Below are 27,998 nucleotides of genomic sequence, written 5' to 3' on the forward strand. Positions count from 1 at the left end.
TATATGTGTATATATATATATATATGTGTATATATATATATATATATATATATATATATATATATATATATATATATATATATTAATACATATATATGAGCATTTAAATTAAATAATTAAATAATTTTTCACATTCAAAATGTTGTGGTTAAGCCACGCTTTATAAAACAGTTTTTAAACACTGAAACAGAGTAAGTGACTAGATATCATTTTTGTCAGAGTTGCAGAAGTTGCCGTAAACTTTCATTCGATCTCTTTGATAAAGTATGATATCATTACAGTAAAGCTCATGTGACGCATTAGTAGCCCAGAGGCGTTCATCTCAATGATGGCTTACAATGACTTGACCTGTCACCTCTTTTATTGCCTCTGTCTCAGCAATTTTCTGTTCCTTCACTCACCGGGGGCTCGAGGCAGCTGAACAAGTCTCTGATTATTTACAACATGGATAATTCATCTTACGGTATTGATTCAATTCTCTTTGGCGCGGTGAGAAGAAAGCATTGTTTTCTCTTTTTCCCTCTTCAGGAAATGTTATTATTTATGAGTAGTGCATGCAACTATTTTTATTTTATTTTATTGCAAAACTTTGGTGTGTAACTTGTCATGCACCACGTATAATGAACATTTTCTGTGTGATCAAACTTAGAGCAACCAGCCATAAAAACAACTGAAGAAAAATCAAAGAAAACATAAAAAATGTGCTGGAAAAGCGAGCTCCACTTACGCTGTTTGAACTGTCATCAAAAGCCTCATTACACATGATCTGAGAGTAATTGGTAGCCGCTGATTTTCAAAGTCCGCTGTTGGCTGCCACACAGATTCTGTTCAGCGCAGGTGAATCAATAGCAAACGAGGGCCGCGAACGCAAGCAGTGCTTTGCAGATAATGCCCTGCGGCCAATCGCTGTACGTGCCGTGCATAGCCAAGATTGTTCGTCTCAAATATTTGTTCAAAACTCTTTCCCTCTTGGTCTTCTTACTGGATTTGTCAGACGTTCTGTTTGCAGATGACAAGCGCTTAATAACATTTATCATCTGCTCACAGCTGGTTTGTGACTCTTCGTAACAGAAACGGCTTCTGAAGGAACCATTAAGGCTGCTTTGGGGTGTGAATCATTATTGTTTTGTTTGTCGTTTCTTTTTGTTTTCTTTTTCGAAGCGATGTTGGCAGCATGGAATAATGCAACCCTTTTATTTAGAAAAGTATTTCCTAATTAAACTTGATTTTATCTATCAGAAATCAATTGGTTAAAAGTGTCTCTACAAGTATTCGGAGGACAGTCCAGTCATTTCAAAACTGAAGCCAGTTCATCTCTTTATTGTCTTCAGAATAACGTGCAAAGATGAATCATTCACTGTAAGGAATGTTATTTAAAGGGTTTAGCTTAATCGACCGCATATGTCGCATTATTATTATTATTATTATTATTATTATTATTATTATTATTATTATTATTATTATTATTATTAGTATTAGTATTATTATATCATTTGAGCTGAAAAGCTTTTTAAGTCATACTTTTTTTCAGTAGATTTTTTAGGCTTTGTGGTGTTTACACTGGATATAACAAAAAGTTGGTATAGTAAACAATTTCTATATTCTTGATTTATATTATAGTATTTCTCCATATGCTGTATGAGCTTTTTTATATATGTTATATATAAAAAAAATATTGTTTTATGCCCAGAGTGCAATGGACAACAGGAGCTTTTATTTTTATTTGTCATTATGATGTTAAGAATTTTAGTGTTAATTATATACAGTTATAGTATTTATTCATATTTTGTATGAGCTTTTATATTTATATAATCAGTTATTTTAATTGTATAAATTCGTTTAAATTTGAGTAATTTTTGGAAGTGCTTGTCATTTTTATTATTATTATTTTTTTTGTTCTTTTTTTTTTTTGCCTAATTACATTTTTATTTTTGGTAAGTTTAGTTCTTCAACTTAAACTTCCCCTTTTCCATTTAGATGCCAATGCATCATTTTACATTTTAGTTTTTTAAGTTTAATTTTAACATTTTATATTGATATTTTATTTCAGCTTTATTTCAACTAACAAAAAATATTTTTACTAATTCTTGTTAACAATTACAGTGCAATAATCCCTTTATTATATACTATATTTAAACAGTTACTATTTTAACATTTACTTCCATTGTAAGTGTCTCACTTTAACTCAGACTAACTGACTGATTGATTGATTGGTTGATTGGTTGATTGATTTTAAGAAAAATTGGAAAAGTGGAAATTAATTTGTATGCTAATCAAGATAATACCACAAATGCTGTCGTTTGAGCTTAACTTGTACCGAACCGTGGATATTTCTTTAAGAAAGTAAATATGGCCAATGTTGTTCCAATTGGATAAATAAAAAAGCAAACAGTATCCACAACACATCTCTAATGGTTAAAGAAACTAACTCCCAGTGTCTGTTCTCCCGTTGTCTTCTGTAAGATCATCCTACATGCGTTAAATACTCATGCACATCTCCAGAAACACACGCAGTCCTTCAGCAGATATTGAGCTGATACCTAAACGCTAAAGACACAGTGAAAGCCTCTGAAAATCTCCCAGCGCTGAAGGGGATGCATATGTGGCCGGCAGTTCAAAGACACTTGGCTGTTCCTGCTGGAAAAGAAGGAATCCTTCCTTTGCCGGTTGGTTGGTTGCTATGGATATCTCTCAAAAGCTCTTGGAATAATGACACATCCCACCTCTGATGTCAGAGCTGTTGATGTGTGTGTAAAGAGGGAGGGAGCTGAAGCCTGTTGCTCATATCATCAAATGTGCCGCCAGCGCTCCAGAAGCTCCGCAGCCTGTTGAGGGATCGGATGGAGTTGGAACGCTGAGCTGCACACTGAATGTTTCCTTCTCCTTCTTGAGCAAAGCAATCTCATGAACAATCTCAACTACTGATGAACTATGGTGAGTGTTTCCAACTGATGCGTGCTGTTTGCTTTTCATGCTTTTTGCAGTGTGGTGGGAGTTTAAACGAGAAGAATGGAGACGTTTAACCAAACCAAGGCTTGAAAGTGATGTTTTGTCTGTGCAAATATGTCCTGTTACTACTGCAGCCCAAATCAGATCAGGCTGCTTCCCTAGAGCTTTGTGGACGGAACGTGGATGAGTTCGATACATTCATATCGCTTTTATATTCAGTGCTTGCATTTCATCCATCTCGGTGCATATATATATATATTTTTTTCTTTTTTCCTGCTGCATATTTCTGTTCGTAAATATTATATATTGTATGATATTATTAGGGGTTATTAAAGATTTTATTTGAATTATTATGCATGATATATTATTCAAATGACTCACAGTTGAATGCATATAGCAATATTTGCTTAGTAAAGCCCTTAAATAAAGATTTGTAGGGACAATTTGTCATGTCGCTTCAAAATCATGTATCGAAAGTCGATGGGGTCCAATGTTATTTGGCTCCCAGTTTTCTTAAAAATATCTTCTTTTGTGATTTGCAGAAAAAAAGAGAGTCATACAGGTTTTTGCATGAGGGTGAGTAAATTAAGTATCATACGTATACCTCAAAGCATGATATTGTAGCAAATGAGTACAGCATTGAATAGAATAGATAAAAGTTGCATTGGATATGAACATATTGTATGATTTTGTGTAGTTGCTGGCCACAGAAATCCACTGAGTTGAGTTTGTTCATGTTCTTGGGTTCCATGTGCTCTGATGTCTGAAACGCTGCTCTGTGTAAACATGAAAACTGATGCCTTTGGCCGTTGCATCACATCTTGTTATTTTGAAGAAGCCATGTGAAGACATAAACAATTCAGCGTTTCAAAATGTGGCTTAAAGAGATAGTTCACCCAAAAATGAATATTGATTCATCATTTACGCACCCTTATTGCTTTCCAAATTACTTTTTTCTTCTGAATACAAAAGAAGATATTCTGAAAAATGTGCAGGCGTTTTTTTCTATTAAATGAAAGTCAATGGGGTTCAGAGTCGTTCTTTAAAATATCTTCTTTTGTGTGGTTGGCAGCATGTCTGATGTGGTAATCTTGTAAATTCAGTGTCTAGAATGCTAAAATGACCAGAAACGACCCTTTGAGGAAAAGCACTTCATGTATTTTTTTATATATATATTTAATGTTATTATGTCATTAATTGTATTAAATTGATTTCACGAATTGTATTAAATAATTTAATGTTAAATCGAGGGCCCTAAATATTCTATATATTCAACTCAAAATATATTCACATTACCGGTTTAATTTCATAATGCTTTTATAATATTTTGAAGTTTAGCTTTTAGATAAACAGTACCATTGTGCACCTTTTTATTTTAGTTTTTTATATCAACAATTTGTTCCTTTTGCATACATTTTACATAAACATAACTAATGCTAGAGTATTTGCAACAGTTTGTATCTAATTACTGTGACTCATGTTCGTTCTTGTGCTTTTGTCCTAGGAGCTGTCAAATCTTCAATTTGAGCTCTGTTCAATTTCATTGTCAAATAACATTTTATTGTGCATTTATAGATGCACGCTTGTCCAGTGTTTAATGAAAGCCAAATAGGATGCCATTACCAAATGACAGTAGTCAGGTTGAGAGTCCACTTTATTTAATTTAACAGAACCATTTATCCAGCATTCCCAAATGCATCTCTAATGTTCAAGCTCTGCGTGTCTGAACAACTGCGACTGCTAATACTGAAATAACACCACTTGTTTAACCGCAAAATGTCTTTTCTGTTCTATTATTATTATTTTATGTTTGCTTAATTTTTCTGTTACACATAAAACCGGTTTTGATCCTAAATGTCTTGTTTTTAACATTGTGCATCTTTATACCGATTCAGTATATTCTGTTCTGGCTTTGGCAATACTTTCAGTCAATATCAGGATCTATTTGGGCTTTTATTGATCATTTAAACATTTAATATGGACTGTCATGAGGTGAAGACCTACTGACGAGGCCAAAATTCTCTTCTGTTCATTCTGCTGATTAAAAATACAGCAAAACAGTAATATTGTGAAATAAAATGTTGTTTTATTGGGGCTTTTGATCATTTTGATAATTTAAATTTTTCATATGAAATGGCATGAATACATGTACAGGGGGCCAGAGGTCTACATCAGGGTTATGATACATAAATATAACTAAAACCATAAAAGTTTGCTATTTGAAATAAAATAAAATTTATAAAACAATTTATGCTTATTTTATTTCATCTGGCTTCCTCAACAACATTTCTCATTTTCATTTGATGCAGTAATATACCTGAAAGTAAAATTGAAATAAAATAATAAAAAATATATCAAAATAATAATAATAATAATAATAATATCAAAAACATACAACAAAATTACTAAAATATACATAAAAAAATATGTAAATGTATATCTATTTTCCAAGGCAACATTTCTCATTTTCATTTAGTTTTACTTGATGTACTAAGATAACTAAAAGTAAAACTGAAATAAAAATACTTAAAAAAATAACTAAATAGACATTAAAAAAATCTAATAAAATCAACAAAATTATAAAAACTTTATATATTAAAAAAATGAAAACAAAAACTTACTCAAAATATTAATAAAAACTATAATGGTATCTGCATGATACTAAAATAACACTGGGGCACATTTAAAATGTGGGTTATTTTTAAAGCAAGAAAAGGTTCTGATATAAAAAGGTCAAATTAATTTTTGCAAAGGTCAGACATTCTTGCTTCCACTGAAGCTCAATGTGCTGGAGAACATGATCATTAGGTTTTGTTCATGTATAAAGATGCCTTTGATGTTGCATCAAATCAGTAAAAATGTGAAATAGCTGCGTTTCCGCTAGCGGCCTCAGACTTCTGGACTGGACTGTAGATCTGTTAGCACGAATCAACACATTCAGGGTTCGAAATCTCACTGTGGGTGGTTTGGGAAGAGTTGGTGACACTTAGTCATAATGAAGTACACTTCTCTGAATGTGAAAGAGTTTCTTGGTGCTTGAGTGGCATCTACGGCCATGAGTGGGTATGAATGGTCATCATTTTCCCAAGGTGGGAACGTGTCCTCTCTGTGAATCATCATCATCATGGTGTAGTGGTATCGGACGGGAAGCTCGAGGTTAAGAATGACTCACATTTGCATATTATGAATTTCAAATCAGAAAACGACTGACATAAAAATGAGTCTATCCGTTTAACCAGGACAGTGATTCACGGCATGTCTCTGGAAACTTCCTCTATCCAGTTATTTGCACGGTGAGAAATGGACTCCGAGCTTATTGAGAAGAGATTAGATCTCTAAAAAACAAACGTTTTGCATAAACCTGTAGGAGTTCGGATTGATTTCTAGGTGTGTCGGCTACAAGGAACAGCTGCTTTTCCTGACCATGACCAAGGAACTACAGTACATTTACATTTATGCATTTAGCAGATGCTTTTTTTAGCATTCATGCATTTGCAGGAAATCAAACCGATGACCTTAAGTGTTGCTATAGCACCGTCTTTGAGCTGCTGGAACTAGATCTTCTTTCTGTGTTATTTCGAAAATAATTTTGCAAATGCCATATAATATTTCTATACTTTAGAGTGTATAAAGAGAATCATTTTCATGCTGTTTTATGCTCTTAGGATTAAACAGTTTTTTTTTAATAAAAATTACGTAATCGTTCAAAGAGGCAATTAATCGTTCAAAGTCCATTTATGTTATTCTGTGCGCTTAATTTTTTTTCTTTCTACATTATCTTAAGGGTTTGTTTTAATTTTAGTTTTAGTATAACACTATAATAGCAATCTGTTATATAGTTGAAATTTGAGTCTTAATACTACAGAAAAGCACAAAGTTTTTCAGTTAGTGTTTTCAGCTTGTTTAATTTCATATAAAAATACGGCATGCAGTTGCATGAGAAAACAAATCTTGGATGTTACTTCTTTTAACTAATTGTTAATGTGAATTGGTTTAGGAGGGGTTAAAAATAGAGATTAGTGACATCGACCATAAAGTTTTCATGAATGATTGATTAAACGCTCACAATATGACCAGGAAAATCTATTAATAGAGAAAATTGGGTCACTTGTGTCACTGAAAACCATAGTCTAGTTCTTGAAGTACAGCAGGGATCAGCACTAGGACCAGTTTTATTTCCAGTTACTGCAATTTCAGGATCAAAGGACACGTCCCTGAGAGCTTTAGTGATTCAGAATGACAAAAGGCTTCATCATCTTGGTATGTAATGTAAAAGGGCTGGTTTTAATGAGCAGGGTAAATGTCTTTTCATACCTTTATGTGGAGTGTAATTGTGTGCTGTGGTCAGGATATAGCAATTATAAAGGGTCCTTTCCTGTTTGCAAAGCTTATGATTAGAGAACTTTTAATATACTATTATGACCGTGTTTAATTAGGAAATTATGGTGAGTCTGCAGATTTGCTAACCGCACTATTATTGAAGTTAGAAGCAGTTAATAAACTCAGGCTTTAGCTTCCTTGCTTTTGGTATATGCAGAGTTTTTCTTAGTGGTTTTATTAATACATGAGTGAGTATAGTTAATTTACTGAAAATGTTCTCACCCTCTGACCATCTGAGATGTGGATGAGCTTGTTTCTTCATCAGAACAAATTTGGAGAAATGTAGCATCTTGTTCACCATTGGATCCATTGCATTGAATGGGTGCCGTCAGAATAAAAGTAAAAACAGCTTATATAAACATCACAATAATCCAGAAGTAATCCACACCACTCCAGTACATCGATCAATTTCTTTTGAAGTAAAAAGCTGCATGTTTGTAAGAAACAAAGCCATAATTAGGTGTTTTTAACTTCAAACCATCTCTTCTGGACAAAATATGAGTTCATAATTCATAACGAGTAAATAATACTTCCTCCATCTCCTTTTGTCCTCTCACATCAAAATCAACCCACTAATTTGTTTAGAACTATTTTTGTGAATCTTGGGCACTGTTGGGAACGTTACTTTAAAAAGTTATTAGTTATAGTTACTCACTACTTGTTCCAAAAAGTAACTGAATTACTCTATAATAAAAGTAACTTGTTACCAGGGAAAGTAACTATTTGCGTAACTGTAAAAAAAAAAAAAAAAAAAAAAGTTGCTATATGTCAATTTTTTTTAGCAGTTTTCACAAGTCAGATGAAATGAGTAGAACAGACAGGTGTACGTACATAACTTTCGATATTTATTGCACATCAAAAGACAGCAAGAGTTTTATCCTGCACTTCAAGTATTATCTTTGTAAGAAAGGGTGTTTTGGGCACTAGCTTTGTAGATGCGTGTGTCACACATTACATGTACACATTACATGCACGTTCAGGCCTTTGACCACAATGAATTTGAAGTAGCGCTTATATGTCCACCTTGAAAATGCCAACTTTTCATCGGATTGCTCCTGACTCGCCATTTCTGCTGCTGCTGCGAATATCTATCTGTTGGGTGTGTGTGTTTGGCGCCGCTGGCGCTGGCGCGTGTGCCGGCATGTGTGTAAAAACACTGGCGTAATCGCTTATCTTGTTTTTAACCCACCTCCACACTTGCTGTGTGAGCCAGGGGTGCGTTCGGATTGCATAGTTTATTAAATCAATGCATAGTAACGCACCGCATTTAACGTTCAGTAATGGTAACGGTGTTGGAACGACGGGAAAAGTAATTAGTTAGATTACCCCGTTACTGAAAAAATAACACCGTTACCTAACACCGTTCTTTTAAACGCCGTTATTCCAAACACTGATCTTGGGTGACCTGAGGGGTATTACATTTTACAATTTTTCATCTTTGGGTGAACTATTCCTTTAATGGTAGCTGTTTTCGCGTGCAAAAGAGCTTTGTGAATGAAAAATAATTAAATAAATAAACATGGGTATTTTTGTAATGCAAATTTTTGTAATGAGAGTTGTCTAGCCAGGAGTCTGTACTCGATCATTGTCTTGCAGAGCTCTGGTAACCTCATCCACTCCCAGTGGACAGGCTCTGAATGATGGTGGAGTGGATGTGTTTTGAAGCCCACTCTGCAGGACAGTGGTTTATCATCGACAGTATCTGAAGGAATAAGTCAATTCATCACATTTGAAGTTTGCTAAGAGCCTGTGCGTTTCAATCTATCTCATCAGATGGAGTGTTTTCTACAGTGTTAACGCTGGATGTTGCTCTCCTTGTTTTCCGTCCTCCTTCAAACACATTTTCGGCTCTACAGCAGCTGTCTGTCTTCTCGTAGCTCTTGAATGTATCTTCTCCAGCGGTGGTCCCCCGAGGCGTGCTGTGGTCCAGCTAATGCAAGCGCTCGCTCTGCGGCAGTGACATTGTTCAGACTGACACCCGTGTTTCTGTTACGGGCCGCTGCGGTTACCGTTTCTGGAAGTGCTTGGGTATAATGGAGATTACTCACTGAGGTCTGCCTGCTGGTGGCACACAGGAGATGGATAATAACTGTTTGAACGTGTGGTAATGCACACAACTGCTGGACGAATCCTTATGTAATCATTCCCTAATTTATGTTGAAGTTTGTGCGGTCCTGTGAAGTCTATTGAGCAATAATATATTTTTTGCATTATTTTCATGACATTTGTTTTCAAATATGTGTGATAAAAAATATAAAAAAATATATATAAAAATTATTATTATATAAAAAAATATATTTTTATTACCTCCAAAAATAATTACATTACAAAAAAACTGTTAATTACCCCATAAAAATGAGAGAGAAATTGAAACTACAATACAGTATACATTAAATTCCTAATAAAGCAAATTTCATGTCTGGGTCACATTTCACTTTAGAATCTTTATATACTGTATATATGCATATATAAAAATATATATTGTGAATATGTGCGTATCAATAGCTTTTTCCATAATATTATATGAAGTGTAATTTATCTTTAATAATATTTGTATAATTATAATGAAATTGAAAATACTACTATAAAATGATAGTATTATAAAATTCTATAATATATATATATATATATAAATATAGGATAATTAAACTTAAAAGTATATATATTGTTATTGACCAGTAAGGTGTTTTTTTTGTGTGTGTGTGTGTGTATGTGTATTGTTTTTCATGACATTTGAGCAAATTTTTTATTTTTTTATTATCAATATTTTTTAAACAATGCATCTTGACAATTTTGGCATTTTCAATTAATAATCTCATTGATGTTTCACATTACATTCTCATTAAAATTGTATAGTATCCCAAATTTCCATGTAATAAATACTTCCACCATATAAAAACATTTTTTACTAAATGTAAAATATTTTTTTAATTACAGTAATTTTGTATGCATTCTTATAAATGTATTTATATTTATATATTTTTTATTTATCTTTTTATTTTGCATAACATTAATGGAACTTGGCAGTGTGTGCTTTAATGCCATCTATTTTTGTCAACAAAAAAAAATATAATTACTTTTTTTTTTTTTTTTTTCTTGAAATAGAATATGACCTGAACATGTTCCTGCATGTTTGGTGAGATTCCCCCTGTAGTGTGATGATAATCCGTGATAAGCAGGCTTGCATTGTGATCATATTGTCATTAATAAACATAGGATTTAGTGCAGAAATGAAGATCAGGATGACCCTGCTGCTGGGATATAAATGCAAACAAAAACTCAGAGATTTTGGCACGTCAGACTGTCATGCATCAGCCTTTATGTGCCGTAATGTGCTGAAAACCCACCAGGAATAGAAGCAGTGCTGTGGCAAAGGTTGAGTACAGCGAGAAGATGGAGAGGTTTGCTGAACCGCTGCGAAGCCCAGAGACTGTTTTATGTACGGCGGACACAAGAGAGAAAGGGAAAGCAATTATAGCCTGAAGATGTTTCTTGTTTCAATATATTCAGCGATTTATTAAATCCACCCACTAATATCTAAAAAAAAAATCCCTCTCTCTCTCTCTCTCTCCGATTCACATTTGAGTTGATGTAAGCAGATGTCGTACGATATGAGTGTAGCTGCAGGCGCTGTTAAACATCCCAGTGTTTAAACATGTGTTGTGTGTACATAGTCGGTGTAAGAGATGTACACAGATCTGTTGCTGAGGATGTTCTCTGCTGCGAGCTACAAGTGTCAGAGATACAGATGAGGAGAGAGCAGCATTATTCAGTGATGTTCTGCTAGTGGAGATACAGTCAATGGTCTTTCTGTGTAAAGGAAGATCATTCACGCTGAGAGTCGCGGTTTTTCCAGATGGCGAACATTTAAGAATAACTCACCAACTCAAAAAATCTGTGGTGTGAGTCATTTAATGAACAAAAATAATGAGCTTTAATCTTTGAGGATGTCCCTTTGTGTTGTGTTTAAAGGTTCTGAAAGTAAAATCGACTCGATTGTTTGAAAGAAAAGTAATCTTATCATAATTTATTGATCATAACCAGTAGCCAAACCAAATATAACCAACAAATGTCTGTTGGTTAATGCCAAATCCGTCCAACAGAGTAGATTTACTTGAGATATGAAGACTTGTTTTCTTTATGTATCTTTAATACATGTGTAGTTTCCCAGACTTCTTTTATGTAAGCAAGAAAAAAACAAGCGCAAACATCTGCTAGTGCAGTGAAACAGAAGGCATTTATATTCAAGAGGCAATTTATGAAAACAAGCCTTTTATTTTATGTAGTTTTGTTTTTCAAATGAAACTTTACTAAGCATTTTTAGATATTTGAACATGTAAACAACACAAATACTAATTAAAAGATGATTTTTGGCAATGCAAATGGCTATTTTATAATAAACTTTTAACTTAAAAAGTTAAAACTATGAAAACTATACATTTTTTAAGCAAAACTTGTCTATAATTAACAAAACAAATGGTGGTAAACATCACTGTAAAAATGTTTATGGAAATAATAGGATATAAGAATTTGGGAGATTAAAAAATTACATTAATGTATTTGGCAGACACTTTTTTTTCATCGATGGGAACATTTTAGTTTTATTCAAAAATAACCTTTACGTAAGTAGTAACTGGTTGCAAATGCTTCTTATTGATTTATATTTTTAGTAAGCCTATAATGAAGAAATATTATACTAACAAAAATATTAGTCTGAAAAATGTATATTAATAATGTATATGAATTTTAATAGTATTATTTCAAGTGTTGATCATACATACATATATATTGTACAAATATTGCTGTAAAAAATTTAAAAAATTGTTTCTAGTAAATGATATTCTTCTTATTTTCCTGACATTTAAGCACATCTCCCAAAAATAATTGACTTTTTTTTTTTTTTTACCATTACATACGTGAAGTTGAAACTGATAACTGAAAGGTTATAGGTTCGAATCCTCTTGTAGTGTGTGTCACTTTGATTTAAAGTGTCTGTTAAGGCAGTACTTGCAGTGCATTAGTGATGGGAAAAATGAACAGATCCACCTGATGGTGACAGAAAACTGCTGCTGGCCTTTCTTTGACAAATCCACTGACTCATGGGCATGATGGGAAAGTCAGACGGCCACAGATGCATCAATCTGAGGGGAAGAGGGAGCAGAAGTCCTAGAGACGTAGAGCTGCAGGACCCATAGACGACGGGTGGGCGGCACCAGAAGAGAGCATGAGATGCGTGGGACGGGGTGGGGTGCGTTTGCCAAGTGCTCTCACCAGGCAGCAGTGGAGGATGGTGTATCATCACCCAAAACATGAGTCTCCCTGCTTCATCATGAGCACTGTGGATTTAAAGTGCACAAAAATAGTTAACATGATTGGGAACATAATGGAAATTATGCACAACATTGACATCAGAATACTTTACCAGCTGTTCAGTAGGGTCTGGGTGATGTAACAAAAATTATATTTGATGTTTTTAGCCAATTGATGAAAATGTCTTAAAAGTGATCTCCCCCAGGAAATGTATAAACTAAAACACAAAATGTATGGCATGGTATGTTTTCTGCTGTATTTGTAACAAACATACTATAAATGTTGAAGACAGATCTGAACAGAACTCTAAAAAACAACTAGACAATTCAGAACTCCATTAAAATAAGTCCAGCGCTTTATTTTATATCACCATCAAAGTGATCAAGTATATGCAGTATCATCATGAATATTTAATATATATTAATATATATTAATATACTGTTAGCTGGATGATGATTCTCGATGTGTTTAACAGCACAGAGAGGATGTTTTGTTGTGAGTAAAGATGTCCCAGAATAAAAGCTTTGGCTTCTATTTATGTCTGAGATGCAAAGAAGTATCAGACATGGATAATTCAATAAGCCTCATACAAATCAGCCAGGAGATATTTCCCATGTTATCCATCACTTTAACGGGACACAACACTGATGTTCTAGTTATTGTTCTGCCATTATGCTTTTGCACATATGCACACAAACTCAAATACTCCAAAAACGTTTGTACTGGATGCTAAACAGTGCATTACTTTGGAGAACAATGCACGGATTGACAAAGATTTCAATATTTGGGTTAACGGTTCACAGCTCATGAAAGTAACAGTGGGAGTAAGACTTGTTCTTTCTTGCTGATCAAAATATTAAACTTGTCAGATTTTGCCTTATGATATTAGATCCAACTTAGAAGCAGCATGGAGGCTGTTGCCATTACGTGTTGCATGACTGCACTGAGTGTATTAAACACACAAGCAATTTTCCCATTAAGTAATTTTCTCTGGCTGTCACAGTATGATTATTATTGCCTTTCAACAGTCACTAAATCCAGCAATGTAAATAATGATGCCTGTAATCTTCCTGTGCTCTGCATACCACATATCACATTACCAGACTGATCTCTTATTCTGCTCAAGTAGCTCAGTCATCAAACAGAAACCAGTAAAACAAGCTGCATCTGAACTGGTATTTAGATATATTTTAGACTGTTTTTTGCAGCTCGGAGTTGGTATGAAGGCATTTCCACTGCAATTACAATTGCATAAATAATGTTGTCAGATTTAATGCATTTTAAATGGGTATTCAAGGGATAGTTCACCCAAAAATGAAAATTATGCCATAACTTATTCACCCTTAAACCTGTATGATCTTCTTTGTGCTTTGGAACAATTTAAGAAATGGCTCAATAACCGAAGGTCAGTGGTAAGTAACTAAAACAGTTTGTTTACAAACATTCTTCAAAAGATTAAATAAAAATAATTAAGTTGTGTAAGTTTAAAATGACAGTGTTGATTGATTGCAATTATTTGTATTTATTATATATAATTTATGCTCTAATTATGAAACTAAAACTGTTTTAAAGAGTCAGTCATTGAGTCATTCATTCATTTGATTCATTCAAATGGGTGAGTCATTCAGGAATTAAGTAAATGGCTCCATTTATGAATTAAAATTGTTCAAAACATGGATTAATTAAAAAACAGACTGTCGCTCAGATGCACAACAATTCTGCTTTGGATTTTTTTTATTGAAAACCGAGCAAAAACGGACAAAAATGGGTCTAAAATATAACACAACATTAACATTAGCATTCGTATGATTGTGTAATATTGCGTAACTATATCATCAGAAACTCACACGGGGCATTTTTGACCCAATATCCTGAACTTTAGGGTCATATACCATATTTTTCGGACTATAAGTCTCACCTGAGTATAAGTCGCATCAGTCCAAAAATACGTCATGACGAGGAAAAAAACATATATAAGTCGCACTGGACTATAAGTCGCATTTATTTAGAATCAAGAACCAAGAGAAAACATTACCGTCTACAGCCGCGAGAGGGCGCTCTATATTTTCAGTGTAGACTACAGGAGCACTGAGCAGCATAGAGCGCCCTCTGGCGGCTGCAGACGGTAATGTTTTCTCTTTGTTAATTTCTCTCAGTTCATGTCAAATAAATTTTTATAAATAAGTCGCACCTGACTATAAGTCGCAGGACCAGTCAAACTATGAAAAAAAGTGCGACTTATAGTCCGGAAAATACAGTAACTGCATTCTTTCGGCTACATTGTTACAGCTGCATCAGGTGCATCACCAATCAACTGTATGAAATTTAAGATTAACAATGTGACCTAAATGTATTGTTATTCTATAGCTTCTATAGCTAATTAATAAAATGAATGCATTACATCCACGGCCCTAATATATATGTTTAAGGGTAAAAGAAAAGTACAACTTTGGAAAGATGTGAGGGTGAGTAAATGACAAAATGTTCATTTTGGCAAGAGGTGTTCCTTGAAAGCAGAGGGTTCAGATCCCCAGCGCTCGATTTTCTACATGATGGAGGTTAGTGTTGTTAGGTTGGAAAGTGTGCTCAGCATGTTACTGCCAGAATCACAGTCCTGTGACTCAGAGGCAATCTGGAGAAAAAGCCCTGGAGCAAAGCTGTGATCTCGCTGCGTCAGAGAGAAGCGCAGTGTTAGCAACACTGCGGTTCAAAGGTTCGCTCTGCTCCACTCTTTTATTCTGTCCATCCACACTGCAGTTCCTTAAAAGGAATAGTTCACCAAAAAGAAAACTGTGTCATGGTTTACTCATCCTCTTGTTCTTCCAAACCCACTGACTTTCTTTGTTCTGTGGATGAGAAATTTTGAAGAATGCATTGGAAAAACAATGTGAACAATGAGATAGTGTGTCCACCACGAACGTACAATAAAACAAGACTGTCTAGCAACCCACTATATTACCCTAATTATCATCATTACCACAAACACATCACACATGCATATTTCTAAAAGTTGCACATCAAGAAGCATCGCACTATTTTTGATTTGGCTTCTAAACACCTTTCTGTGTATTTCTGTGGCGTTTTTAAGGCAGTCTAATGAATTGAACTGTCCGTGGGTGCCGTGCACCATTTGGAATTGAATTGAGAATAATTTGAATTCCAGAATTTTAATTGAGGTAACATTTTTATTTTGAGGCCTTCTTTGACACTCAACTTTTCTTAAGATAAAGGCAGCAGACACTCCTCAGCAGCCCAGTGGTTGGTGCATGCTTATTTTGACAGCTCGGAAACAAAAGGCCAAGCATAATCATTATCTCACAGCGACTGACAGTGCAGGTGCTTAATAAGCATGCGGTGACGCACACTCTTCCTGATTTTAGCAACCAGAAGACTCCCATCTTGGCCTCTGATTGGTGCCTGAACACACAGGGCCGGAGTCACTAATTTGTGACTGTGAACCCATTACAGCTTAATCATGGTAATTGATTTAATTAGTTTGGACACTGGCCATGGAGGGGATAAAGCATCTGGGAGCAGCATTGTGCACCATTCAGAATTGAAATTACTACGGCTTTAAAATTCCAGCTGAATTCCTGAATTTGAATTTGGAATCGACAGATTGCAAAACAGGAAATACAATTAAAAATTAACTGATATCTAACAATGAATGTACCTGTATTTATTTATAAATTAAGTACTACTTTTTATTTAGTCATTTTATTTTTGTTATCATTAATAATACTGCTTCATATATTATTAATAATACTACTGGTGCTTTTATGGCAGGATTGTGTGCCATTCAGAAATGAAAATAAATTAACTTTTTAATATTTATATTAATTAATTTTATTTTTAATGATATATAATAATATGCAATATATATATATATATATATATATATATATATATATATATATATATATATATATATATTATTATTATTTTTTTTTTTATTTTATTTTTTTTTGCACCCTCAGATTCCAGATTTTCTAATGTTTTTGTTATTTTATTTTTTTTATTGACCTTATGTTTGGTTTTGTGGTCCAAGGTCACATTGTGTATACATATATATACTATATATTTTTTATTTATTATTAATTGTCATTTTATATATTATATATTTAATCAACTTAAATTGTGAATTATTTTTTAGTTACCAATAAAAATTTATTACTTAAAATAAAATAAATAAAAAATAAAAAAATCTTAAAATATGAATATATATTATAAAACAAATATATATTGACGTATAATTCTTTTTTTTAAGTTGTTATAAGTTTTTTTTTTTTAAGTTAAGGCAGCATTTCTAATTTTATAACATGATTAACTACAATAACTAAAACTTAACTTTAGGGGAAAAAAATACTAAAAATGACAACTAAAACTTTACATTTATAAAACCAATAAAAAATGATTCAAAATATGATGATAGTACCTCAATGATACTAAAATAACACTGAAAAACACGGAGAAAAAAAAACATTTCATTTACTAGAATGCATTACTTGTGTTGATTTTCTTTGAAATGAACTTAGTAAATTCCTTTTCCTCTAATTTCAGTTTAACTTCCTGTGGGAAGTGGCCGATTCAATTCAATTTCCAAAAGTGAAAAGAAGCTAATCAAATCTGTCCAGCCTTGTCTGGGAGGTGAACGTCTTCACTGGTGATATGTGGAGCCAGAGCATTTTGATTTATCCTTTAGTCTGTGGTTTGCATTGCGGCGTTGCAAGAAAGGTGTCTAAGGTTCAAAATGCTCCACTTGTTGTGTAGGTGAACGTTTGAGATGAGTTTGAAAAAGAGGTGTTGGAAGCACTCGAGTTATTCATTTTCACACTTTTTCTTGGATGGGAAGGCTTCCTGTCTCGGGTTATCGCAGGCTAGGTAACCGTGTGCCAAGATATTCTGTTCACTTGTTTCGCAAGGGTTCATTCATTGGCAGGTCCCACGCAACAAGTCAGAACATACAGCATCTTATCTGAACGTCCCAGATGCTCCCAAAAACAGCAGATGAAAGGCCCTGTGGGGTGAAAAACAAGTCATGCTAATTATAAGTCAAAAGTAGCATGAAATACCATCGATTTTGCTACTAACAATTGCACTTTACTAGACCTAAATCACAGAGTCTGTCCCAAAAAGTAGACAGCAGGATTACTGATCAGCAGAACACGAAAGTACTTCGTAGTTCATCTCGCTGCCTCTTCTGGATGGGTTTTTCATTTCACAGCTGCAAAATATAACAATATGTGTTACCATGATTTAAAAGAAGCTTACTAACCTTTTCTGTGTAAAGTGCCTGTACAGTATATCCAATTTTACAGATTCATTTCTATAAACACTTAAACTGCTGGACAAATGACAAACAAATGTAAAAAAATACACAAATTATACCAGAAGAATGAATATATGTGCTTTTATAAAATGATTTTTTGCTTCTTGAAATTGTGCCTCACAGTAACCTACATTTTCAGAAAGAGACCGATAGAGGAATAGATTTGCATTTAGTTTGGATTTAATGTGTATATTAAATTACAGTTTTTCTCAGTGGCTGTGGTGCATTTCTCAGATCAGATGAATGAAATTCATAAAATCAGTTTCTCTTTTTTTTGAACAAGTTAATGACAACAAAGACTAAGCATCTTGTTTGTGAACAATGACACAAGAACTTTTCATTCTGATGCCACTAATATGTTCACTGACATAAATACTTACTTTGGAGAGATGAACTAAAGATTTTTAGTAAGTTGCAGACTTTCGCAGGAAATCCATTGTGTGGTGCTGTTTGTACAAATTGTTATGAGAAATGCACATACTTCTTCGCAAATATTAAGAATGATTAAAGAAATGCACCAAAGCGACTGAGAAAAATTGTTACTTTTATACTTTTATACTTTTATATATATATATATAGATAGATAGATAGATAGATAGATAGATAGATAACAGATAGATAGATAGATAGATAACAGATAGATAGATAGATAGATAGATAGATAGATAGATAGATAGATAGATAGATAACAGATAGATAGATAGATAGATAGATAGATAGATAGATAGATAGATAACAGATAGATAGATAGATAACAGATAGATAGATAGATAGATAGATAGATAGATAGATAGACTATATCACTTCTGTAACTTTAATAAGAAAACATTTTATATACAATTTACACAGTGATACATTTTTATAAAATGTACGTAGCATTTCACATTTATTTGCTCTGTATTACTGTAGTTTTTGGTCCTATTTCTTGTAATTTGTTTCTCAATCTTACTTAATCGCTGACTGTTTAGCTTGGGTGGTTTTTTTTTGTTTTGTTTTTTATTTAGGCTAGTATTAGTTTTTTTATTATATTGACACTGATGGCAAGATTTATATAAAGACTTAATTTAAAGAAAAAGATAATTATATATTGGTGGTAGAGTTGCAAAAATGTGGAAAATATCCAGGATTTTCTTGAATAATCCAGGGATTTTAAAAAATGTGGAAATGGAAATTTTCCACCCCTTTGCAACCGTAATGGTAGGTAATATTGTGATACAGATTTGATGTTGCCCACCCCGTTATCATTATCAGTCTAGCAGTGAACAAGCTTCAATACCGTGATCACTAATCTGCCGTCTCGGTCTCGTTGAGCAGGTCACTCTTTGAGAGGAAGCGCTGGACTCCAGGCATGTGACAGCCGCTGAGGTGGAGGTGGCCGGGTGAAAGATGACTTTACTGGCAGGCGATGGTTCGGATTATGACTACAGCGCTTTGAGTTGCACCTCGGACACCTCTCTGAACGCGCCGCCCATCCAGGAGCAAGAAGCCCTCAAGGGCGTTTATTACAAACGGGCACAACGACTGCCTCTGACCGACCCCGGCATCCCCGATGCTCTCCATCCAGACGACAACGGCAACCTGCCGTCCTGTGGCCAGCGGCTGCACGTCATCATTAACGTGGGTGGCCTGCGGTACCAGCTTCCCTGGACCACGCTGGAGGACTTCCCCCTCTCGCGTCTGGGCCAGTTGCGCCTGTGCAGCAGCTTCGACGAGATCATGCGGGTGTGCGACGACTACGACGTGGTCCACAACGAGTTCTTCTTCGACCGCAGTCCCTGCGCCTTCCGGACCATCCTCACCTTCCTGCGCGCCGGGAAGCTGCGCTCTCTGCGCGAGATGTGCGCCCTGTCTTTCCAAGAAGAGCTGCTGTACTGGGGCGTCCCGGAGGAGAGCTTGGAATGGTGCTGCCGGCGACGCCTCCTGCAGCGCGTGGAGGAGTGTGACGAACTAGAGCGGGTGGTGGAGGAGGATGAGGATGACGAGGAGGACAGTGGAAGCGGATTGGCCAGGGAGTCCCGTCTCGGACACTGGATGGGAAAACTAAGAGACATGGTGGAGAAGCCTCATTCCGGCCTCCCCGGGAAGATCTTTGCCTGTCTGTCAGTGCTGTTCGTCACCATAACAGCCGTCAACCTTTCCATTAGCACCATGCCTGCCATGAGGGAGGAAGAGGAGACTGTAAGTACCAGTTTGTCCTGCGCTCTACTACTGTTCAAAAGTTTGGGGCTTTTTTAAAAAGAAAGGCAACTTTAATTAGACAATGATGCATTCATTTGATCAAAAGTGACGGCAAAGACATTTGTTCTTGAGCAGCAAATCAACATATTTGAATGATTTCTTTTTTCTGATTTGAAATTTAGCTTTGCATCAAAGGAATAAATTACATTTTTAAAGTATATTTAAATAGAAATCAGCTATTTTAAATTGTAATAATATTTCACAATATTACTGTTTTTACTGTAATGCTGATCAAATAAATGCAGCTTTGGTAAGCAGAAAAGTCTTCTTTCCAAAAAAATTACAAATGTTGCCTACCGCAAACTTTTGAATGGTAGTGTAAATCAAATTTACATTAAATATATTTATTTATTTTTAAAAAGGTAAAATATGTATGCATGTATAAATATTTAAGTTTCTACATATATACAGATAAACTATATATATATATATATATATATATGTGTATAGTTTATCTGTATATATATATATATATATATATATATATAGTTTATCTGTATGTATATATATATATATATATATATATATATATATATATATATACTGTACAGAATATTCTGTACAGTTTTATTTAAATAAATAAAAAAATGAAACAACAAAGTTAAACATTTTAAATGTCACAAGATTATAATGGACAGTATGAAAATAGCATATTCTTTTTTAGAACAGTGTTACTTCATTTATTTTATTTTTTATTGATTTTAATCGATTAAATAATCTAAACAGTTAAATATCTAATATCCAATAGCCAATATGCCAATAACAGATTTACCATGCATTCCTAGAAAATACTTGTAGCTTTTTCATTTAAAACAATATATGCTATAGAGAAAATCTCAACCGTCTGATTTATTTTGTTACAAAATTTAGCTATAATATTGCCCAGCTCTTTCTTTAAAGTTGTATATATACAGTAGTACATATAAAACAAATCTAACAATTATATTACCCTGTTTTACATCTGATAGATGCTACGATAAAGTATGAGTATTTTATAATATTATAAACATTTACATTATGAATCTCTGTAAAGCTGCTTTGAAACAAAGTGTAGTATTGTGAAAAGGGCTGAAAAATCATTTGGCTGGAGTTTTAAATACTTCAAAAGATCTTGCTTCCTGCAACCTGTAGTTGTTGCTCAAACTCAAACCCACCTGAAGCAGCTAATCGACGTCTTTAAGTTCACTTGAAAATAACAGCCAGGTGTCTCACAGCTCATCTCTGCAGGAGGAAAGATCTCAAGGAGCCAGATCGAGCCCTGTTCACAGTTGTTCTGCTCAACCAGAGCCAATCTTTGCTACAGGAGAGGTCATCTTTTTCCAGAAATAATTTGTGGCAATTAGACCGACTTGCATGTTAAACCAGCTCCTACTCTAATTGAATTAAGACACCCATTGTCTCGGCTCACATCAGTCACTGGAATAATTAAAATTGCCGCCCCTGGTACAGAGAAAAACAGAGCATAGAAAATTCAATTAAGCGTTAAACCAACATAGCACCAGCCAGACAGAGGCTCCTTCCATTTTCATGAATTACCTCCTTTGTTTTTGTCACAGGCTATTTATGGCACCCCATTGTGAGGGAAATAAGACTGAAATAAGACTTATTCAAAGTATTTCCTGGAAAATCTAAATAATGTTGATAAATCTATTAGTATTTACTCCATGGTGACATTTAGACCGGAGGTTTTAATTTTATCTTCATAAAAGCAATGATCTCTGTTCTGCTGGTTTGTATGTCTGGCACAGGGTTTTGTTTTTAAGGACCCAGGATGCAAAGTTGCAGGTAAGGAGTTCAAATATCTTATTCTAAATTTAGCACTGAAACATCAAGCGTGCAAACAGTATTTATATAACGGGGTTTAATTATCAGTGCACTTAGTCAGTGGCACCATTTTCACAGTTGAGCTGAATTCATTTTCTGCATCACAATCAACACATTTCTCTCACTTCGCTGTTGTTAGTCTTCAAGGTGCAATTCTAGGATTTAATGAGAATAAAAAAGACACTGGAAGAAGCGAGGTGAGATGAGGTGAAATTATAATATTCAGCAAAGCTCTGAAAACCAACCAAAGACGCGGATGTGTTTTCATGAATCCCTGACTTCCTCTAGTGGTGGACTAGCGGTATTACAACTGAGAACAAGACATTGGCCGGGATCAGAGAGGGTGAACATTTTAAAGGATAGTTGCTTAAAAAAGTAAAAAGATATTCTGGCGTCATTTACTCGTCCCCATGCCATTCCAGAGATTTCTTTCTTCACAGCTTTAGAACACAAAAGAAGAAATGAGAAGATATCTGTCCATACACTGAATGTCACAGAGGTTCAAAAGTTTCAAGATGACACTAATCAAGATGTAGGATTATTCACAACAATATTTACATCAAGTTTCAAAGATCCAAGGTTTCAAATTATGATATATATGATATGTATACACACACACACACACACCGCAGAATAAGCAAAAATAAAACAGTACTACTGTAAAAAATAAAGTTAATTAGAATGAACAAGATTTTTTTGCTCGCTAAAGCTGTATTAATTAAAATGTAGTAAAAACAGTGATTTTGTAAAATATTATTGCGATGTGAATGTGTTCCTGTGATCAAAGCTGAATTACCAGCATCATTACTCCAGTTGTCAGTGTCCCATGATCCTTCAGAAATCATTCTAATATACTGCTTTGCTGCTTAAGAAACATTTCTTGTTATCAATATTAAAAACAGTTGTGTTGCTTAATATGTTTGTGGAAACCTTATCATTTTTTTGTTTTGTTTTACGGGACTCTTTGATGTATAAAAGGTTCAAAAGAGTGGCATTTATAGAAATCTTTTGCAACACTTTTGATCAATTTAATGCATCGTTTCTGAGTAAAAGCATCTAGACTTTTAAATAGTGGTTCACGCATATACAACTTTCACTTCGTCTGTTTCAGGGCAAATGTTCTCAGATGTGCTACAACATCTTCATCGTGGAGACGGTGTGTGTGGCCTGGTTCTCGCTGGAGTTCACGCTGCGCTTCATCCAAGACCGCAGCAAGCTGGCCTTCCTCCGGCAGCCGCTCAACCTGATCGACGTCGTAGCCATCCTGCCCTACTACATCACGCTGGTGGTGGACAGCACCTCCACGGGTGAGAAGCGCTTGGGCTCGGGCAACAGCTATCTGGACAAAGTGGGCCTGGTGCTGCGCGTGCTGCGTGCGTTACGCATCCTCTACGTGATGCGGCTGGCGCGCCACTCGCTGGGACTCCAGACGCTCGGGCTGACGGCGCGCCGGTGCACGCGGGAGTTCGGCCTGCTCCTCCTCTTCCTCTGCGTGGCCATAGCTCTTTTCTCGCCACTGCTCTACCTGATCGAGAACGAGGCCGGAGCCACGCGAGAGTTCAGTAGCATTCCTGCAACGTACTGGTGGGCTGTGATCACCATGACCACGGTGGGTTACGGTGACATGGTGCCGCGCAGCATCCCCGGACAGGTGGTGGCGCTCAGCAGCATCCTCAGTGGGATCCTGCTCATGGCGTTCCCCGTCACCTCCATCTTCCACACGTTCTCGCGCTCTTATGTGGAGCTCAAGCAGGAGCAGCAGCGGCTGCTGCAGCGCAGGACTCACTTTCTGCTGCGCAGCCGCATCGCCGGTCTGGGCAGCAACATGTCACTGGAGAGCGACGTGCTTTTTCCTAGCATCTCGTCGGATCACAAAATCCACGAGGAATAGGAGGACGCAAACATGGAGGACGCTAATGAACACAGAATATAAAGCAGGTGTCTTCATATCTTGAATGTCGTTTTACGCATTGTCCATCAACAGTCCGTTAAAGGGATTTCATTTTCAAAACTGAACATCTTTTATCATTTCCTCACCCTCATGTCCTTCTAAAACCCTAAGGTCCTTGCACACTTGAGTCCAAAACTGTTTTTATATTTGTCATTCTTTCCTATCAAAATGCTTGCTATGGATGCGAAAACACAGAAAATCAAACTGATCCCACATTTTATATAACGGACAAAACTTTCAGAGGCAGTGTGTAAAGCGTATTGACACAAAGTGAGGTCGTACTTGGGTTAAAAGGATAATTAACAAGCCCCCCCCCCCCCCCCCCCCCCCCAAATAAATAAATCTGTCATGAACTTTCCAGCAGAACTGGCTTCAAAGTTTAAGTTGAACATATCTAAACCTTTCAGACCCTCCTGATGGAGGTCTTTGGGTTTATTTGAAAAATACTAGATGTAAAAGTGAAAGTAAATATGATAAGGCAGATCTTAATGAAACGGATCACCAAAAATGAAAATTCTGTCCTGATTGAAGGCCCGTTCACAATAAGGTCACTAACTACAGTATCATGATAACTATGAAGTTTTAATAATAGTTCTTATTCTGTGAAAAAAAGGGAAGTCCACACCGAAACTGTAACAACCAAACAAAGGAACAATAACATTAGGATCGCTTTCAAACTTTCGGAACCTTCCTGTCATTTCAAACCACCTACTGTGAAACACAAAAATAGATTTTTTAATAATCCAAAAAAAAATTTCCCAAAAGATTCTGATGAATGGGCGACTGGCACTTTTCAGGCATCAAAAATGACATAAGCTGCATAAATGTAAGTTTAATAAAAAAAAGTATTTTTGCGCTATATAATGCCTTTTGAATTTGTAAAACAAAAGATGTAAGATGTAAAACCTTAACTAAATAAAAAATAATAATAATATATAAAAAGCTATATAAAAATTTTAAAAGGCAAAAATAATAAAAGTGACAAAACTAAAACAATTCAAAATAAATTATGTACACTTATTTATTGTTATAGTGTTTACAATATGAATGATAATGTGTAATACTACTATATAAAACACTAAAATAAACTCAAGAACGCATCAAATTACATGACATGAGTGTTAATAAAGAATGACAGAACTTCATATGCTTTTAAAATATGCCTTTAAGAAGCAAAACTGAACTGAAGGCAAGACTTTTTTGTTGTTGTTGTTAAGGCCCCTTTTCAAAACCTTTCTGCCTAAAGGTGCTTTCACTCTACACTTTGAGTATGCAAAAAATATATATTTCTGTGTGACATTTACATCTTGTATTGATCAAACATCTTTATGAATTCACAGATCACCAAATTTTGATGCACAGCAAAAGATGAATTTTGTGCACATATGCGTGCGTTCTCGGTTTCCCATATTTGCATGCATATGAATAGAAGCAAATGGAAAACAAAGGTGCATGTGATTGCACCTAAAACAGGAAATGATTCAATATGATGGCCATCAACACTGCACTCTGTTGAATCCACACGTTTCTCAGTACTTCAGTACTGCATGAGAATCTTCCCTCTGTGCAAATTTAACAAACACAAATCACATCACTCACTAACTTGTCAGTCAAATGTTTTTAAACACCCGGTTTGTGTTCAAAGTTTAGTGCTGCTGATATTTGCTGAAGTGTATGATTCAAATCCATATGAACTGCAGATGTCATGCCATATAATTCTGTACCACAATATACAATCTGTGATGTTTATTGCAAAGAAATCATCTGCCAGGAACATCTCCCCATATAATTTCTCAAGTCACATGCTGTTTTTTTAATTATTATTTATATCAATAATAATAAATCACAGGACATGAATAAACCTGAATTTTTCTTGTGATTTACATTTTTTTAGGATCTCATTTAGTACAAATGTTTGTTGCTTGCTGGAATGATGTAAATAATGTGTTCACAGCTTTACATTCCAAGAGCAACCCGTATTTGCAGGTAGGGGGCAGCAGTGCCACATCTTTGGCTAAAAACTTACTGTACAACAAACATATATTATGCAAATGAAGGAAGACAGCATGCATTGGCCTCAAGCCTTCATCTCTGGTATGTTTGTGGCTGTCAAAACCTGATGAGACTTGTCATAAGTTACAGAAAATTCAAAGCTAAAGGGAAGCACTCAATCAGTCTAGTCTCAAGTATTCAGTGAGGAATGTGCATATGTCTGTATTACCTTTCTTTATGGAGACAGTGGCAAACCTAAACAACACACACACACACAAAATCCTCTAGAATTACTTTAACCTCCAAATGTAGCCTATATACATTCAACAGATTAAGTTCTCTTAGAAAACAATAAAAAAATATACACATTCAATATATGTCAATACATATATTTACAATTTGGGTTAATTATTCCATTGGCAATGATGATCACATTTAAAAAAAAATCTGTTCTATTCTAATTCAGTTATATTTGTTCTCCCATATATATATATACATATATATATATATATATATATATATATATATATACAGTACAGACCAAAAGTTTACAGAAAAAATGTAATATTGTGATATATTATTACAATTTAAAATAATTGTTTTTAAATTTATTATGCTTTAAATTATCATTTATTTCTGTGATGCAAAGCTGAATTTTTAGTATCATTATCAAATGATCCTTTAGAAATCATTCTAATATGATGATTCATTATCAAAGTTGGAAACAGTTCGTAATATTTTTTCAGAACAGGTGATACTTTTTTAGGATACTTTGATGAATAAAAAGTAAAAAAATTAAATAAAAGAAGCTATGTTTTTAAAATATAAATATTTTGTAATAACAATATACACTACTGGTCAGTAATTTTCTTTCTTTCTTTTTTTAAATAAAATCAATACTTTTATTCAGCAAGGATGTGTTAAATTGATAAAAAGTGATAGTAAAGAAAATATATTATTAGATTTTTTTTTTTTTATAAATGCAGTTGTTTTTAACCTTTTATTCATCAAATATATTAGACAGCAGAACTGTTTCCAACATTCATAATAAATCAGAATATTAGAATGATTTCTAAATGATCATGTGATCGACTGGATGTCACATGTGACACTGAAGGCTGGAGTAATGATGCTGGAAATGCAGCTTCGCATCACAGGAATAATTTTTTTAAGTATACTCAAATAGAAAACTATTATTTTAAGTTGTAATAATATTTCACAATATTACAGTTTTTTCTGTATTTTTGATCTTTTTTTTTTTTTTTTTTTTTTGATCTTGAATCTTTAAAATCATTTCACTCTGGTTCGTTCAGTGTTTTTTGTTGCATGTTACAACATCAAGCCAGTAGGTGGGGGAAATTTTGCGTGTCTTTTGCGGTATAACAAGTTATTTATTCTTTTAAATATTCACTCATCGGATTTGTTAAAAACACTGAGTCGTTCACGATTCACACTCAGTCTGTCACTAGATCTACATTCTCCAATGAGGTCACAGACTCGTTCATCAGTCTAACCAATGAAATGCACCGTATCATCCCGCCTTCAAATACTTCTGGTCACGCTACAGTTGTTCATACTTACAGCTGTCACAAAGCGAAATGCTCCAGTGAACGAGAGGAATTCATTCGCCTAAAGGGTTAGTTCACTCAAAATCCAAATTAGTTCATGTTTTACTCACCCTCAAGGCATAGGTGTACATGACTTCCTTCTTTCAGACGAATCTAATCAGAGTTATGTAAAAAATTTACCCTGGCTCTTCAAAGGTTTATAAGGGTGCTTCTTTAAAACTGTCCTTAAAAAGTCCAATAATGTTCATCCATCCATATCAAAAAGTGCCTCACACGACTCCGGGGGGAGAATAAAGGCCTCCTGTAGTGAATGGAGGTGTTTTGTAAGAAAAATATCCATATTTAAAATGTAGTTATCACTTTTCTCTTGCTTGTGCTAACAGTTTTGGACAGAAGCCTTTCCAGGTGGATGATGTAGGCTTAGTGAGTCTCGCGAAAACCAATGTTTGTTTACTGG

The 27,998-nt window shown here is 34.6% G+C and overlaps 1 protein-coding gene across 2 annotated transcripts; it reads left to right on the forward strand.

The window, feature by feature from the left end:
* The first annotated feature begins 2,529 nt into the window (after positions 1 to 2,529).
* On the forward strand, positions 2,530 to 24,306 carry kcng1 (potassium voltage-gated channel, subfamily G, member 1). Of its 2 annotated transcripts, XM_026199715.1 has the most exons (4): positions 2,530 to 2,934; positions 3,492 to 3,525; positions 19,283 to 20,146; positions 23,142 to 24,306. In XM_026199715.1, exons 3-4 carry the CDS (start codon positions 19,355 to 19,357, stop codon positions 23,919 to 23,921), a joined length of 1,572 nt encoding a protein of 523 aa, XP_026055500.1. In that variant the 5' UTR covers positions 2,530 to 2,934; positions 3,492 to 3,525; positions 19,283 to 19,354; the 3' UTR covers positions 23,922 to 24,306. The 2 variants fall into 2 exon arrangements, with proteins under 2 accessions (XP_026055500.1, XP_026055499.1); XM_026199714.1 differs by lacking the exon at positions 3,492 to 3,525 and having other exon boundaries at positions 2,532 to 2,934.
* The last annotated feature ends 3,692 nt before the right edge of the window (positions 24,307 to 27,998 follow it).

This window comes from Carassius auratus, chromosome 23, assembly GCF_003368295.1.
Source record: "Carassius auratus strain Wakin chromosome 23, ASM336829v1, whole genome shotgun sequence".
In the NCBI taxonomy this organism is placed as follows: domain Eukaryota; kingdom Metazoa; phylum Chordata; class Actinopteri; order Cypriniformes; family Cyprinidae; genus Carassius; species Carassius auratus.